A 17,674-nucleotide genomic window follows, 5' to 3' on the forward strand; every position below is an offset into this window, starting at 1 on the left:
CAAAAAGCTCCTGGCCAGGAAGCTGACACTTTACCTTGTTAGCTGTGCTGGCCAGTAGAGATGTGGCGAACTGTTCGCCCGGCGAACATCTCTGGAGCTCTTACTACTTCCGGGTCGCACTGACCCGGAGTAGTACGCCTGCGCTGCCCAGCGAAGCGCGTTCTAGATCGCGCTCCTGTTGCCGGGCACTTTCTGCGCGTGTGCATGACGTCACGCTTATGCGCACAGAGTGCCCGGCAACAGGAGCGCGATCTAGGACGCGCTCCGCCGAGCAGCGCAGGCGTACTACTCCGGGTCAGTGCGACCCGGAAGTAGTAAGAGCCCCAGGGATTTGGAGATGTTCGCCGGCGAACGGTTCGGGAACCGTTCGCCACATCTCTACTGGCCAGTCGTTGCCAACGTAAATGCCCCAGTCTGTTGTCCTTAGAATAAGAATTCGCCAGAGCCCCATATCTGCTAGGTTCCAACGTGTAGCCCTGCCACCTTGCAATTAAAGGCCAGGGCCATTTTCTGCAAGGGGGCAGATCAATGCACCGGAACCCAGCTGATATGATGTTCCTCACTGGAACTGGAAGATCTTATGAAACAGACGATGTGTGGGTGGGACACTAACTTTTAAGCATTAGAGTACCTTCTGTGTTTTACGTACGCCATATGTATTTTAGCTAAACTTAGGCTATTGCTGTAGAGTAGCTGTTAAATAACTTCTCTTCAGGTAAATGTGTTATTTTGATCCCAAGCTTTAGCTTGGGATCAATTTAATGGTGCCCATACATTGTATACTTTTTTCATCCAATCTTACGATTTCTATGTAGTATAAGGGTAAATTAAGTGAATATACTGAAAGGATAATTTAGGCAGTTCCCTTTATATTACCTAGAAATGGTAAGATTGGATGAAAAAAATCATACCATGTATCGCCACCATTAGACTTCAGTGGAGGGACAGCAAACACCCAATCTGCTGTACAAGTATAATGGAGGTTCATTGTGTTAAGGTATGAAATACAAGACATCTGTGTATGTAAAGCAGTATTTTTTATGTTTCCTTTTTAATAGGAACTTCAAGCAGAGATAATGTGTGTGAAGACTGCCCACCTGGTCACTATAGCAATTCTGAAATGTCATTGACTTGCACAGCGTGGACAAAGTATGTTAACTATTTTGTAAAATAATAACAATGTCTCCATGTGTTTTTATTGAAAGATGTTTAGAAATAGTTTTTCAATATAGTAGATGATTTAAACCCAAGTTTATAATCTGTACTTTAGCATTAATGGTGCAATATTTAACCCTTAGACTGCCGCTGACATCTATAGGTGTTCTGTGTTTTCGTATCCATGCGCTACGGACGTCTAAAAGCTTTTTAAACAAAAACTGTAACTAAAAATTTCCCCTGAGGGGCACTCACCTCGGGTGGGGGAAGCCTCCGGATCCTATCGAGGCTTCCTCCGTCCTCCTGTGTCCCACAGCGGCAGCGATAAAGCTCCCCGAACGGCGGGGATGTAAATATTTACCTTTCCGGCTCCAGCGCAGACGCAGCATCGGCTCTCTGCTTGGAGATAGGCGGAAATAGCTGATTGCTGTTGGGCCGCTCTACTGTGCAGGCGCAAGTCTCCTGCACCAGCGTAGTAGAGTGGACCCGACAGAGATCGGCTATTTCCGCCTATTTTGAAGCGGAGAGCCGCAGCAGCGCCCCGTGTGGAACCAGAAAAGGTAAATATAGCACAGCCTGACAAATTGTCGGCTGTGCGTTCTGTGGGCTGCAGCGAGACCGCCGCGGGACACAGGAGGACGGGGGAAGCCTCAATAGGATCCAGAGGCTTCCCCCTACTGAGGTGAGTACTCCCCAGGGGAACTTTTTTTCATTACAGACTCTCTTTAATACAAAATTACTTTTGCCTGCAGTGGATGTCTGTAGGCATTTTTGTGTCCTTTGTTGTGGAAATATGCAAATATCACTGCAAATCTTTGCTGCTTGAATATGGACCAGTAAAATGCTTTTACTACAAGATTTGCTTAGTCCTTTTTACTATAGATTTTCATAATAATTCTGTATCATAATAATTAGCATAATTCTCAATCCTCTCAAATTCATTTGCACCTTAAAGAGACTCTGTAACAAAAGTTTCAGCCTTATTTCTTCTATCCTATAAGTTCCTATACCTGTTCTAATGTGGTCTGGATTACTGCAGGCTTTTCTAGTTGCACCGTTTCTGTAATATATCTCATCTTTTCTTTGTCAAGCTTTGTCGACCCAGGGAGGAATGGGCTGCCTCTGTTGTAATGAATACACGTTATGCATGCCCCCTGCAGGCTATGTGTGCTTTGTTTACTCTTCTCTCACTGCTCTCAGTTTCAGACAAGACTGATGCAGTTTGTGAGGCTGAGGGGGGAGGGAGCTGCCTCACATGCTGAGAAACTGTGAGAATCCCAGACTGGAGAGCAGATAATTCACTATGTAATAAAGACTTGTAGTATACTGTAACATGAGTGTAACGAATGTGGAAGCGTCTCCGTGGTCAGCGCACCAGACGTGCGCTGACACGGCGGATTTCCTCCACAAGCGTATAAATTTGCAGGAACCCAGCAGTGGGTGCAATGCACCTGCAGAGGGAAAAAAATTCTGTCGGCAGGTGGAGCTGTGGAGTGCAGAGGAACAGCTCCTCTGCCCTACCACACACGCCAGACAGGAATTGTACGAAGGGAAGAACCGCAATCGCAAGAGAAGCGATTGAGAATGAGCACAGAGACAGATTGTGTGTGTGTGCATAAAACTAGTCGCCAACCCGCGACAGTGCACACACCACAGCAGATACGAAGCAGGAACGCGATCGCGAGAGGTGCGATCGCCAGACGTGACACAAGGCTACAGCAAGGCGGAGCAAGAGAGTAGCAAAGGCACAGCAAATCATACAATGAGGAGATACGGAAAATAACAAACGCTAGCTAACCGCGAACACCGCACTCATTCGCAACAGTGCACGCGGTTATGATACGCACAATAGAGACAAGCACGCCTAACTAACCATCGACAGACAAACATGAAACAGAGGACGCGAACGCTTGCTTAACGGTTACCTCACCGAGCCTCCAGCAAGCGTCCGTAGCAGACAAGACAGACACACGAAAACAGGGACAAGCGAGAGATAGGATCCACAGCACTAGCGAAAGTGGCTAGCGCGATCCAGGAAGACAGAACAGAAGGATCCACAGCACTAGCGTGAAGCGAGTGCGATCCAGGTACAGAGTAGCAGAACAGAAGGATCCACAGCGCTAGCGAAAAGTGGCTAGCGCGATCCCAGGAGACAGAACAGAAGGATCCACAGCGCTAGCGAAAAGTGGCTAGCGCGATCCCAGGAGACAGAACAGAAGGATCCACAGCACTAGCGAAAAGTGGCTAGCGCGATCCCAGGAGACAGAACAGAAGGATCCACAGCACTAGCGAAAAGTGGCTAGCGCGATCCCAGGAGACAGAACAGAAGAGGTAGCTGGTAGCAACCGCTGCACCAGCTATACTCCAAGAACAGAGATCAGAACCATTTCCTGTCGACCACCGCTGGGACAGGACAACAGCAACAGAACAAACAAACAGATAAACAAGCCTAACTGCACTAGGGAATCTGCCTAGCACAGTTTCCAGGAATTACTCTAAGCTGAACTTCAAACAAAGAGCATGGCTGACACTCTCCAGAGTGTTTCACAGGAAGACTCCTTATGAACAGCCAAGCATTGTGGGAAAGACATAGTACTTATAGTACACGCCTCCAATGAATGTGGCCAGGCAATTTGCATGACAACGTATGCAAATTCCTCTGCAAGCACAAGCTGCAAAACTGACAGAAGCTCTTCTTTCCAGAGTCCTGCAGCATGCAAACCTACACAATGGTCAAAAAGCTGCCTGCCTGCACAGGCAGCCGAGCAGATCATCACAATGATATATATATATATATATCTATATATATATATATATATATATATATCTATATATATATCTATATATATATATATATATATATATCGTGGTGGGGAGGGACGGAAATGGCAAAGAGGGATCCAGGAGATCACAGCGACTCAATTGGTATGTTTTTTATTGTACAAATCGGACAGTACAGATTCTCTTTAAAGTGGACCTGAACTCAGAACTCCTCTCTGCTCTAAAAGATACACACCAGCATAATAACCTTTAAACAAAAAAACTTTTCTTCACTTTAATAACAATCCTACTGACTAATTTGGTACATGTGCATTTGGGTAAGACATGTAAGAAAAACAATTCAAACATAGCTGGCACTGGCATGTAGCTTTTGTAAAAGAAAGAGCTGACAGTCTAAGGCTAAGGGTTAAAGTGGACCCAAATTAAAAATACAAGATTTCAGAAATAAAATCTATTTTCTAGCTTATAATAATAGCAGCCTTTTTTCAGCTGCATGATGACAAATATAAAATATTTTACATTTATTGGAGGAACCCCTCCCTTCCTTTCATATTGCCGGGACAGACTCCGGCAAACTGGAGGAGTAGATGGTGTCTGGCAATGGAGGAATTGCTAATGGCTGCAACCTGTATAACCCTAGTTATGAAAAGAGGAGGGTGAAAAGCATGCACTGAAATGCTCATAGGTTTGAAGGAGTGTTTATTTATCTTTGTATATGTCAGAGTGGTGCAACTAAATATTTGTAATTAAAAAAAATGTTTGGTTTGGGTCCGCTTTAATGTGGCATACTCCCTTACATAGCAACTTTCCTACCACAGGAGGGCTTCTAGAATTCTAACTTCTTCCTATAGGATCTCCTGATCAGGTTTGCAGTATGGTGGTATGATGAGCATAGCTTCCATAGCTTACGGTGACAGTTCCCTTGTCCTCCGAGATGGATCATTATGTTTTACATGCAAACTCAGATTTACAGTTTTATATTTTTGAACTATATGGAGCACAAACGGATGGGGTCAGGGTGTATTACATGCAATCAGGGATAAAATCAGACTACATGAAGCAGACTATTTAATAGCCCACAAAGTAACTTCACCTTCACAGGGAAAAGCTTTATTTAGTACGGGATTAAGTAATCAAAACTGTACTCTCCAGTCCCTTAAAATGTACAGAAAACATGCAGATATAAATGACCAACAATGGAGGACCAAATCAAAAACCAACAGATTAAAACATGTCTATTAAAAGGGATATAGTATTGCAAAGTGTGAAAAGCAACCTTATTAGCGTATCTTTCGCCGTACAGCGCTGCGTAATATGTTGGCGCTTTATAAATACAATAAATAAATAGGCCCTTAACTGTGCAATATATTTATTGAGTTGTGGGTCATATATGGATCAATGCCAGTTGCAGATTGTTACGCTTGGTGGTACATTCTCCACAGTCAGCACGACATGCATAACCTGACGTGAAGGAGGTACACACACTAGCACAAGGAACCAGGATATCCCCAGTTTAGTGGAGGAGAGGACTGACTCCAACAGGAGATGTGGTGCACAGAGCAGACGTAGATCCGAACAGCCACAAACAATCCTTTCACTATAGTGGCTCAGCGCAGGGTAGCGCTGAGCGCATGGACCAGAACTCAGAAGATCAGGACAGGTAACAGAATGAACGCTTGCTTAACTAGTCACTGCTTAAGTGACAGCAAGCGTCCAAGACAAGACAGACTGGAATGAGGCAGCCAATGCGATTGCAGCGGTGGCGTGCCTCACAAGGACAGGACAGAATAGTCGGGAAATAGAGTCAAAGAAGGCAGACGTAATACATACAAATATACAATAGGTATGCTTTCCTAGCGTATTACGGTTACATCTATCAATGAACTACAAACGACTAACTGACATATGTATATATCGGCGATAAAGCGATATATGACATAAGCAAGGAACACTAACTAAGAACTGGAGCAGGACTAGGAAGGATTCGCTACTTCTACGCAGAAGCGAGCGCAATCCACGCAAGGCAACAGGAACAGGACTGACTAGCTCAGCACGGGTGATCACGATACGCGCAACCTACCAAAACGTGCTGGAAGCTGACTGACTGAACACAGGATATAAACAGTTCGTGTACGTGTATATCAGCGACACTGATGTATTAACGTAACACAAATACAAGGAAAATAACAAACGTGCTAGTATGCATATATATCGGCGATGAACCAATATATAATGCAAGACCAGCAAAGTAACATTAGAACTAGAAACATGATCTGGGGCCAAAGCAGCAGCAAGACAGGCTTATGCTGAAGCTATGATAGCCCATGGAGCACTGCAGGAAGCAGTCCTTTATACTGAGGTCATCCAATGGGAGCAGACATGCAGATTCCCACACAGGTGAATGGTATTCAATCACAGGCTGACAGCAGGAAAGAGCAGACAATGATATGCAGCCTGCAAGAAAGGGATTGCAGCTCCATTGCAACAGACTATGGCCTCAATTCACTAAGATCATGCTGCAGATAATAAGGTAAGCGAAAACTTACCTCCACACAGTAAGAGAGTTATCTTATCTCTTCATTCCTTACGTTACCTCTTCTGTAGTTAATTTACCTCCTCTGTAGTTAAGTTACCTCCTCTGTAGTTATTTTCACACGCAGTTAATGAACAGCCTGTCTTTAACTCTGGAGTTATTTTAAGGATTAAAGAGTTAACTTAAAGGGAACCAGAGATGAACGTTTCACACAAAATAAACATATCAGTTGATAGCTTGTAAAGAATAAATGCTCTACCTGATAATTTTGCCGCTCTGGTGTGCCTTTTTTAGTGTTTTTTATCCATTATTGCTCCAGGAAAAATCAAATATGGCCGCCAGCTCATATCCCTTCTCCTTCCGGGTTATATGAGTTGTTCTGGATGTGCTGTCTAGGCTATATGAGACTAGGCTGCTATCTAGGCTATATGAGAAAGGCTCATCTGTGTGCTTTCATTTTGGTATGATGTACTGCCTGTAGGAAGTGTCTCTCATAGGAATGAAACTGCAGTGATCAGTATCTATGCAGACAGAGCACACAGGGATCATATTACAGCCACAGAGCTTCTCTCTCAGCAGAGCAGCCCCTCCCAGTCATCACAGCTCTCAGTATGCAAAGCAGGAAATCTAAGCCAGGAGGGGGAAGGCTTGGGCTTGAAAACACTTCACAGAAGAGTGACTCAGCTATAATGATTCCAGGTCAACCCTCGACTGAATAGTCGGTGGATTCTTATCACAGCTGCTAATAGACTAATTAAGCAGATAACAATGAAACTAAAAGCAGGGTAGGTGTTTACTGTCATGTTCCCACTGATAAATGTAATAAAATACATGAGGGTGCTTCGTCTCTGGTTCTCTTTAAAGACAGAAGAGTTAACTTTAGGTTTACCTGAGGTAAAATGTTTCCTGAATACTACATGCCTTATCACCATGGTAACAACTCTAGAAGAGTTATTAAAGACAGGAGATAAGCTTAGTGAATTGAGGCCAATTGTTTTCACAAAAGCATATTAACCTGTCATTAACTTCAGAGCGACTGCAGATGGAATTGACGCTCAGTGTAAGCGCACGCAAAACTATGCAAGCAAATGCACGCAAAGAAATCAAAAACTGCTTGTCTTCAGTAAAACTGCAGCCAGCAGTACATGCTACAGAAGTGATCATAACACAGATATATGTCCTATATCATTATGGCCCATCGCTATATTACTTCATTGTATCACTAGGGGGTCTGCTGCTAAACTGTCTTTATGTTATGTTATGTCTGGTGATTTGAAAGCAGTATGTCATGATGAAATGGTTACGTGCCCATTGATATGGTTTGGTTTGTTGATATATTGCTTTGTAATTTGATGGAGTTTCTGTAATACTTTTTTGCTTTGTTTTTAGATTGCTTTTATGCAATTCTTGCTGAGCTTGAAGGTCATGTGCCACCATATATGTCAGTTGCAGCTATAGGTTTATTGGTATGATTAGATAACCTGCTGCCTTGCCATTAGATATCTTGTTGCTAGACTGTTCATATACAACTTCAGTGCTCGGCCTAAATGTCCAGTGTCATTATGCAATTCAATCTGCTTCTATGCAATTTTTTAATTCTATGGTACTGTCTATATGACAGTTATGATACTCATTCCCTCCTGTTTTTATTAGGTGCAGTGGTGCTTTTGGTCGGCTCAAATGCCATATACTTTTTGATGGCCAAACAATTGCATTTTTGCACTGACACCCCTTTTCTTTTCTCTTTGCTATTCCAGAGGTTTGTGACCAACCATCTACCTTCTAATGTGCATTTTACTATCTTGACTTGTATGCGAGTTTCCCATAAGTTCTTCCTTATTGAGTGTGAGGGTAGTATTTACCACCCTTAGGATCACACTCTTTTCTCTCTCTTCAGGTCTACTGCACATTTTTTTCTTTTTTCTTTGGACAGTGATGGAATGGATGTCTGTTATTTTGCTCAGAAATTGGTGCAATTGTCGTCTGCTCCTTTTGACACACTTTCTGTTTTTCCAGGGTTTTACCCAATCTTATGGGAGTCTTTTATGGCATAATATTTGTGTATATTAATAAGTGTGTTTGTTTGTGTTTAGATTCTTGTTTTGCAAAGGCCTGATGAAGGGTTGATGCTAACCCAAAACAGACTAGTGTCGTTGCCTGAAATTGTTACGCAAATAAAGTTTACGCTGTTCTCTGTCTGCAATTGTCAAATTGTATCATTCCACTTGGAAGGACTGACTTGTTTCTTACTGGAAATACTTGTTGCAATTTTTGCTAAAAATACAGTTGGATACTAATATTTTTCATTGTGGTTTCTTACCATTTTTATCTTCCTATTTTTATATGTACTGTATGTACAAGTTCAAGTGTGGTGGATTACTCGAATGAGAATATGTATTTTTGATCAATGAGTTATTAAAGTCTCCTCTCCCAAATACCCTACACGGTTCCTATGGAGTCCCAGCTTGGTGTTGCGCCAGCGCCCACAGAATCCCAGCCTGGCATGGCCAGCCATTTGCTGGTGATCACTGCAGACATCTCCTGTATTGTAAAGCTCCATGGCTGGAAATCAGCTTGCAAATCCTAAAATGCCATCACAGACAAGTGGTACTTTTTGCATTTTAAAGAATAAAGTTTTGGCCCACGCTTAATGTAGCTATATCAAGTTAGGTCCCCACCCTTTGTGTTTCAGATTTTATGTGACATTTCTATACCCTTCCCTCAGTGAGTTACATTCCAGGTTGCTTTATAGTTTCACCACAAAAGACGTAAAGATAATCTTACACTCAGAGTTCTGAGCACTGTGTGGCAGATCAAAAATATTTTCAAACTAGAGCACTCCCCCACAGGTTGTAGATCACAGCACAGCTAACACGTAGAGTGGGTGCACAGGCAGGCGGTTGCATCGTTGACAATACCATACCAGTAACAGCGGTTTTGCATCTTCTAAATGCTTGCACGCAAACTCTTGCCTGCTGTGCTGTGAGTGTTTGCCTGCATTATTAATGTTCAGTAGTTTGAATTTGACTATGCCCTGCATACATTACTTCTTTTTCCCTAGGATATATGTTGCGATTTTTTGTTTTTTACAACGTGATTGTTCGATTTGTAGTGTCCTTCACTGCATAGCAGCTTTCTGGTGTGCTGCCATCCAAACGTCTTTATACTGCTCTATTATGAATTCAGCGGTACTCGTTAAGGATCTGAGATACATTTTTACTCATTGCATAAATGTGCCCTTGCTATAGTTTATAGGGCATTCCTTAAGCCAAATACTTTTTTTTATTTTAATACCCTAAGGCTACTTGCACACCAAGACTTTGCGTTAGGTGCTACGTTAAGGTCGCATAACGTGCACCTAACGCAAGGCCTGGTGCTCTTCGATGTGGACCTCAGAGTGAGCCGCGTTGTGCAGCTCACTCTGGCGTCCGTGATGCATACTCTTGGATGCATGCGGCATCACGTGGTCCTGCCGGCCAATCGCCTCACAGAGCGGCCGCACCAGGAAGTAAACACTGCACGTCACAACGTGCAGTGAATATTAATTAGCCATGTGCCTGGCCGCTCTCCGCTCCTCCCCAACATGACTGATCATGTGCAAACAGTCTAACGCGGCTTAAGCCGCTGTAACGCTACAGTATGCTGCACTTTCGGAAGAACGTGCAGCGTTACATGTAACGCAACGTGGGCAGTGTGAACAGCCCACTTGTGTTACATTGCAGTGCGTTGGGGGAGCGTTACAGGCTGCACTAACCGTCGCCTGTAACGTCTTAGTGTGTAAGCAGCCTAATTCTCTATAAACAAAACGAGCCCACAACTCATCCAGCCCCTAGGCCTTCTGAGTCCCATGCTGCAAGTGCTCATGGGAGCTCAGCCTGGGGAAGAGGAGTATTTTGCTAAAGCATGCAGAGATTTTAGAGGCAAAGGGGAGGGAAGGCAATATAGAGGCAATATGGCTGCTGTCATTGTTTCACAAGAAGAAATAATCATATACTGTTGAAGCTGTTTGCAGCTAGATTTGCTAGATTTAAACGATCTAAACTTTAGATAAGATATATAGACAAGTTATTTGTTATAGTTAGTTTTTCATCTTGGGTCCGCTTTAAGTATGCCGAGTTTCTTGGGGATCACTAGAGTATGTCTCCGCTTCCCTGTATTGTCTTAACTTATCAGTTCTCTCCATAGTGTCTTCCAGTTTCTAGTGCTCCCCAAATTGTGCCTTTGCTTCCCAGGGCCCACACTGTCTTTAGTTTTTTAGTTTGATATTGTATTCCCACTTATAAGTGTCCCCAAATTTTCCCGTCTGATTTTGTCATTGGTGTGACAGATTTGCCATTCAGAGACGCCCCATGTGCACAAAAGTTTGCTTAAAAAACAAAATGTGTCTGTAGAAGGTTTCAGGAAAGTGTTTACACTTTCAACTAGGCAGAGTTGTAAAACTTCCCTTGCAGGGGGGAAGCCTTAAAGAGACTCTGTAACAAAATGTTCAGCCTTAGTTCTTCTGTCCTATAAGTTCCTTTGCCTTTTCTAATGTGCTGTGGCTTACTGCAGCCTTTCCTAATTGTACAGTGGCTGTGTTATCTCTGTTATATGATCTAATCTGTTTTCTTCTGTCAGCTCTGTGGGGTTAAGGCTGGAATGTGTGGAATGTGCAGGGCTGCTTGAGATTGGATAGAAGCGATACACACCCTCTGCAGGCCCCCTGCAGGCTCTGTATGACTCACACACTCTGCTTATGTGAGCCTATCACAAGCTGCTTAGTTTGTTTGTAAACACTGCCTAAAACTGTTAAAGGGACACTTAAGTCAAACAAAAAAAATGAGTTTTACTCACCTGGGACTTCCAATAGCCACCTGCAGCTGTCCGGTGCCCTCGCCGTCTCCCTCCGATCCTCCTGGCCCCGCCGGCAGCAACTTCCTGTTTCGGTGACAGGAGCTGACAGGCTGGGGATGCGAGTGATTCTTCGTGTTCCTGGCCACAATAGCGCCATCTATGCTACTATAGCATATACCATATAGCAGCATAGAGGGTGCTAATGTGTCTGGGAAAGCGAAGAATCACTCGTGTCCCCAGCCTGTCAGCTCCTGTCACCGAAACAGGAAGTGGCTGCCGGCGGGCCCAGGAGGATCGGAGGGAGACGGCAAGGGCACCGGACAGCTGCAGGGGGCTATTGGAAGCCCTAGGTGAGTAAAACTGATTTTTTTTGTTTGACTTAAGTGTCCCTTTAATTACAAGCCAGGATTGCAGCAGAGAGTGGCAGAAACAGCACAGAGGGGGCCAGGAGAACATAATGAATAGAATGGTATGCTTTTTGCTGTAAAAATTTTAGAGTACAGATTCTCTTTAAACCCAATTCTTCTTCCTAGCAGGCCTGGCTTCCCCACTTAAAGGAAAACTTTAGCCCTTCTTTTTGTTGAAAAGTGAAATAACAGCTACTGTATGTTTTAGTGGGGACAAATCATTTGTTCCCTAAATCCTTTTGCAATAGCTGTGCTGTCTCTCTCTACCTCTGTTTTAATTATGCATCTTGCAAGTCGAATGTAGTTGCTTTATGAAGAGGCCAGATATTAGCAGCCGTTCCTCCCTTTCCCTCCCCCTGCTGTCACGTCATCCTGACAGCTTCTCCTCCTTTCTGAGCGCTCCTTTTGTAATCCGCTCTTCCCTGTGAGTCACAGACAGCAGGTAGAGAGCTGCCTCATTAGCAGCCATTTCTCCTCTTCAAATCAAACATAGCTTTATTGGCATGACCAAGCTTCAATACAGGTATTGCCAAAGCAGGGGGAATGGGGTACATGGGATGGGGTGGAATAGGGGTGCAGTGGGTTAGCAGTTCATGGACATTTTTGTTTGGGATGGGGAAGGGGTTTACAATTCATTTATACTCCTCTCAGTCTGTGGCATGTTGTGACATATTGTGCAGTGATTGTCACTGTGGATTTCTCTTCTCCTAGTAAAATGTAGTGTTTTCTCTCATCCTCTAATGTGTGAAAGTCTGGAAACAGTTAAAGAAGGTTTCCCTGGTTGCTGTATATTTGGGGCAGTGCAGCAGGAAGTGATTCCCGTCCTCGAGGGTCTTATACTCACAGTGTTTGCATAGTCTCTCCTCCCTGGGTTTGTATGTCTGTCTGTGTCTCCCAGACTCGATTTCGAGGTTGTGAGCACTCAGTCTGTAGACGCTCAGCATTTTCCTCACTTGAGAGTTTTGGAGATTTTCCAGGTATGGGGCTATTTTGTATCTTCTCTGTAGGGACTGGTATATGGTGAGCTTTTGTGACTGTTTTATTTTATTCCTCCATTTATCTACATAATCCTCTCTTTGCTCTTGGTTGTGGTGTGCTTTATCTGGGCTCTTGATGGGACTTGTGGATCTGAGTTTAGAGGGACCAGAGAGTTGACAACTTCTTTCAGGGCACATGGCTTTTCTTGGTCTTCATTGTGCAGCATGGCTTTGTAGTAGGGTGAGTTGGGCCTGCTGCTCTGTAGGCGGGCCCGTAGGACAACGCTCTCTTCTGTATCTCAAGCAGTAGTGGAGATCTACCTAGCTCAGCTCGGCAGGCATTGTTTGAGGTACTCCGATGGACCTGGAAGAGGTGTTTGCAGAATCCCAGGTGGAATATTTCTGAGGGGCTAGATTCCCATTTTGATTGATCTGGGTAGGTGATGAGGGCCCATAGTTCACATCTGTAGAGTAGGATTTGGGTGATAACATTGTCAAAGACTTTTAGCCAGACCATCACTGCTGGTTTGAGGTGGTACAGTTCTTTCCTGATGGCATAAAAGGTTTGGCAAGCTTTGGCTTTCAGGGCCTCTATGGCTGATTAAAGGCTTCCAGATTGGTTGATTTCTAGACCAAGGTAGGTATATTTGTCAGTTTTGCTGATTTCACAGTCATTTAGTGTAAAGGATGGGCTCTGGGCTGACCTTGTGTTTTTCTTCTGGAACACCATGGTTTTGGTTTTCTTCAGATTAATAGGGAGTGCTCATGTTGTGTTGAATTTCTCCAGGATTTCTAGACAATTTTGTAGACCTTCTCCCTCCCCCTACTGTCACTTCATCCTTACAGCTTCTCCTCCTTTGTAAGTGCTCCATTTGTAATCAGCTTGTCCCTGTGAGTCACAGACAGCAGGGAGAGAGCTGCCTCCTGGTGCAGGATGCTAATGTTCTGCTGCTGCAGCGAGCCGGGCACAGCTGTGAAACAAGTGCACAGTGTATATGTACACGCCGCTATGACCGGGAAGTACTTCCGGGGTTTCGACCATCTTAATTCAGGGGGAGTGCAATAAGGAGCGCAATAGCGGGGAGCGCAATAAGGAAGCAGGTGCAATGTTTATTTTATTTTTTAGCATAACAGATCTGCTTTAATGACCTCTCAGACATTCTCTGATCCGTAGATCACAAAAACACTGATAAGAAAGTCATGGAACTAAAAACCATATACCGTATATTCCGGCGTATAAGACGACTTTTTAACCCCTGAAAATCTTCTGAAAAGTGGGGGGTCGTCTTATACGCCGGGTGTCAAGAACCGAGTGTACATTCTTGTGCCAGGCAGAGCTTTAAATGACGTACCGGGTATGCAGCCAGGGCGGAAAGGTCCGTTTGCAAAATCTGTTTCAATTCAAAGTTTACTGCAATCCCGGATAACATCTTGCGAGCAGCCCCTCGCGTGGATAGCAGGGCAGCTTCCTGGTTCGGGGGTCACCTGACTGTGACGTGTGCGCTCACGCTGAAAGAGATTGCTGGAGGTGGAACACACTGAGTAGTGGAGCGCATACGTCACAGTCAGGTGACCCCTCGAACCAGGAAGCTGCCCTGCTATCCACACGAGCGGCTGTTGACAAGATGTTATCCGGGATTGCAGTAAACTTTGAATTGAAACAGATTTTGCAAACTGACCTTTCCGCCATGGCTGCATACCCGGTACGTCATTTAAAGCTCTGCCTGGCACAAGAACGTACACTCGGCGCCTGACACCCAGTGCGACCCAGATTGATCTTTCCCCTGACTGCAGCACCCGGTATGTAATGTAGAGCTCTGCCTGGCACAATGTACTATAGGCATAGCAAGCTTTGCCAGTTCTTAAAAAGCACAGCCCGATCTCGTTTCCCTCCCCTGGATAATTGCAGCACCCACCAGTAATGCCAGTACTATGTTCTTATTTTCATTTTGATGTGAGGTGCAGAGGATGTATACAGGGGTGGGCCAGGAGGATGGAGGCGGCATGTTTTAAAGAGGGGTAGTCTTATACAGCGAGTATATCCCCAACTCTATATTTCAACTGGAAAAGTTGGGGGGTCGTCTTATACGCCGGAATATACGGTAACTGTCATAAACCACTGACTGCCATAGTGATATCTTACATGCCCTGTCAAGGGGGAGAGGGAATTTAATGTCGCTCTTAATCCACCTATTAATAAATAATATACATTTCTATTATATTTCCATACTTTGTTTAGTGCCAGTCATGCAAATTAACGAGATGGTCACTGGATACAACATGAAGGTGTGCAAGCATTAATCACCAGTCTACCACATTTTGTCACCAAGATATGTTTTTCTCTGAAATACTGTACAATGTAATAATTAACCTGTGTTTGACATCTATGAACACCAGAGAACACACATATATATATATATATATATATATAATATCAATACTCAATAGTCCATACATAAATTTGGTAGAGAGAATATGGGTAGTATTCCATATACACCACTTGAAGTTGGAATAATATCACCTCTGAATACTATGTAAAACGATAACAAAGTGATGAAAAACCAACATTCGTATAGTTACAAAGTAGCATATAAGCACCAAGTTAGAAAAATGCTCTTACCCAATCCTGCAATGTCATGTATGGGTATGCGCTATCCTCCTATGTCCCTTCACGCGTTCTGTGACAACTTGTCACTTCTTCAGAAGGTAGTGTGGGGAAGAAACCGTTCCCTCTTAAATACGCTACCCCTGCTTAAGCTGATACAATATCCCCTCACCGGCAACAACTGTATGTACGCTGTCCTCACTTATGCTTACTAGCGGCGCCTGTATGCGTGGCTGCGCCTTCCTGACTACGTGCTTCAATGTTAAAGAGAATCTGTAACAAAATTTCAGCCTGATTTCTTCTATCCTATAAGTTCTTATACCTGTTGTAATGTGGTCTGTCTTACTGCAGCCTTTCCTAGTTGCACAATGGCTGTACTATCTCTTATATAATCTAATCTTCTTTCCTTTGTCGGCTCAGGGAGGAATGTGCTGCTCTTCTGTGATAGTTAGAAGTTATACAAACCCTCTCCACGCCCCCTCCAGGCTCTGTATGAGTCACAGACTGAGCTTCTCTAAGCCAATCACATGCTGGTTAGCAGCCATGTTTTTTGTTTGTAAACACTGCCTAAAACTGGCAATTACAAGCCAGGATTGCAGCAGGGAGTGGCAGAAACAGCAAAGAGGGCCCAGGGGAACATAATTAATAGAATGGTATGCTTTTTATTGTAAGAATTTTAGAGTACAAATTCTCTTTAAGGGCGTGTATCAGCGGGTGATGTCATTGCAGGCCGGGGAGAGCAATAAAGCATGGTGCATTGCAAGGCAAATACATGGAAGTATAAATAAAGAATTTAGCATACATTATAATATTCAATAAACAAATAGATGCTATAGTTCATCATAAATAGTTTAAATTAAAGGATACCCGAAGTGACATGTGACATGATGAGATAGACGTGTATGTACAGTGCCTAGCACACAAATAACTATGCTGTGTTCCTTTTTTTCTTTATCTGCCTGAAAGAGTTAAATATCAGGTATGTAAGTGGCTGACTCAGTCAGGAAGTGACTACAGTGTGACCCTTACTGATAAGAAATTCCCCTTTTTATCTCTTTCTTGCTCTCTGAAGCCATTTTCTGCTAGGAAAGTGTTTTATAGTTGGAATTTCTTATCATTGAGGGTCACACTGTAGTCACTTCCTGTCTGAGTCAGGACTGAGTCAGCCACTTACATATCTGATATTTAACTCTTTCAGACAGAGAAAGAAAAAAAAATGAACACAGCATAGTTATTTGTGTGCTAGGCTGTAACGATCGGTGTCAGCACACAGAGAGAATCTGATTATTGGTGATCTGCAGTATCACCAAGAATACAGATATATACCTGAGTATTGATGATCTGCAGAATCACCAATAATACAGATATAGTACTAACCTCTGGACACCTGTATATATCGTGAGTGTTTGGTGCAACAGTATTTACTTTGAGTAATCCACCTGATGAGCAGGTGATCCTTGGCAGTGTGGGCAACACTGCTCTTTAGAGAAGCACAAGAACCTTCCAGCAGCCTAAGATCTTCCAAGGGGTGGAGTCTCAGGCTGAAGGTAGGAACGACCAGTGAGTGAGTGATACCTGAAGGTGGATGTCACTAGGGGATCTGGAGACTATCTCCTAAGGGAGAGAGATAGCTCTCGAGGTCAGGCAAGCCAGGTCGGCAACATACAGACAGACAAAGTACAAAGACAGAAGACTGATTCGGTATCCAAGGCAGGCAGGGTTGGCAACGGAAGATCAGATATGTGTGGCACCGAATCTGCGAGCGGAGAGGTAGTCAGGAAAGCAATAGGTCATAACAGATATCAAACAATGCCTAGTCTTGGGTGTGAGGTCCGTGGTCTCTACACCCTGGAACTAATCTGATGTATAACAGAATGATACACAAGTTCCCTAATCTTGGGTGTGAGGTCCGTGGTCTCTACACCCTGGAACTAGTCTGATGTATAACAGAATGATACACAAGTTCCCTAATCTTGGGTGTGAGGTCCGTGGTCTCTACACCCTGGAACTAGTCTGAAGTATAACAGAATGATACACAAGTTCCCTAATCTTGGGTGTGAGGTCCGTGGTCTCAACACCCTGGCACTAGTCTGATGTATAACAGAATGATACACAAGTTCCCTAATCTTGGGTGTGAGGTCCGTGGTCTCTACACCCTGGAACTAGTCTGAAGTATAACAGAATGATACACAAGTTCCCTAATCTTGGGTGTGAGGTCCGTGGTCTCAACACCCTGGAACTAGTCTGAAGTATAACACAAATAATAACACAGTAGTAATCTGGCTCAGTGTGAATTCCCAGGTCCTCCTGGTTCCCCCGGCAAAGCTGGTAGAGACATACCCTAAAAGACTGGCAGCTGTAATTGCAGCAAAAGGTGGTTGTA

General features: G+C 43.9%; 1 protein-coding gene across 2 annotated transcripts in view; it reads left to right on the top strand.

Moving 5' to 3' along the window:
- Nucleotides 1-17,674, top strand: part of TNFRSF14 (TNF receptor superfamily member 14) — a 187,559-nt gene that overhangs the window by 96,351 nt on the left and 73,534 nt on the right. For both annotated transcript variants that reach the window (XM_068240693.1, XM_068240692.1), the window contains exon 5: nucleotides 1,059-1,149. In XM_068240693.1, coding sequence (XP_068096794.1) covers nucleotides 1,059-1,149 — 91 coding nt within the window. The remainder of the gene's footprint in view (nucleotides 1-1,058; nucleotides 1,150-17,674) is intronic.

The sequence above is a fragment of the Hyperolius riggenbachi genome, chromosome 6, assembly GCF_040937935.1.
Source record: "Hyperolius riggenbachi isolate aHypRig1 chromosome 6, aHypRig1.pri, whole genome shotgun sequence".
NCBI classification, from domain to species: domain Eukaryota; kingdom Metazoa; phylum Chordata; class Amphibia; order Anura; family Hyperoliidae; genus Hyperolius; species Hyperolius riggenbachi.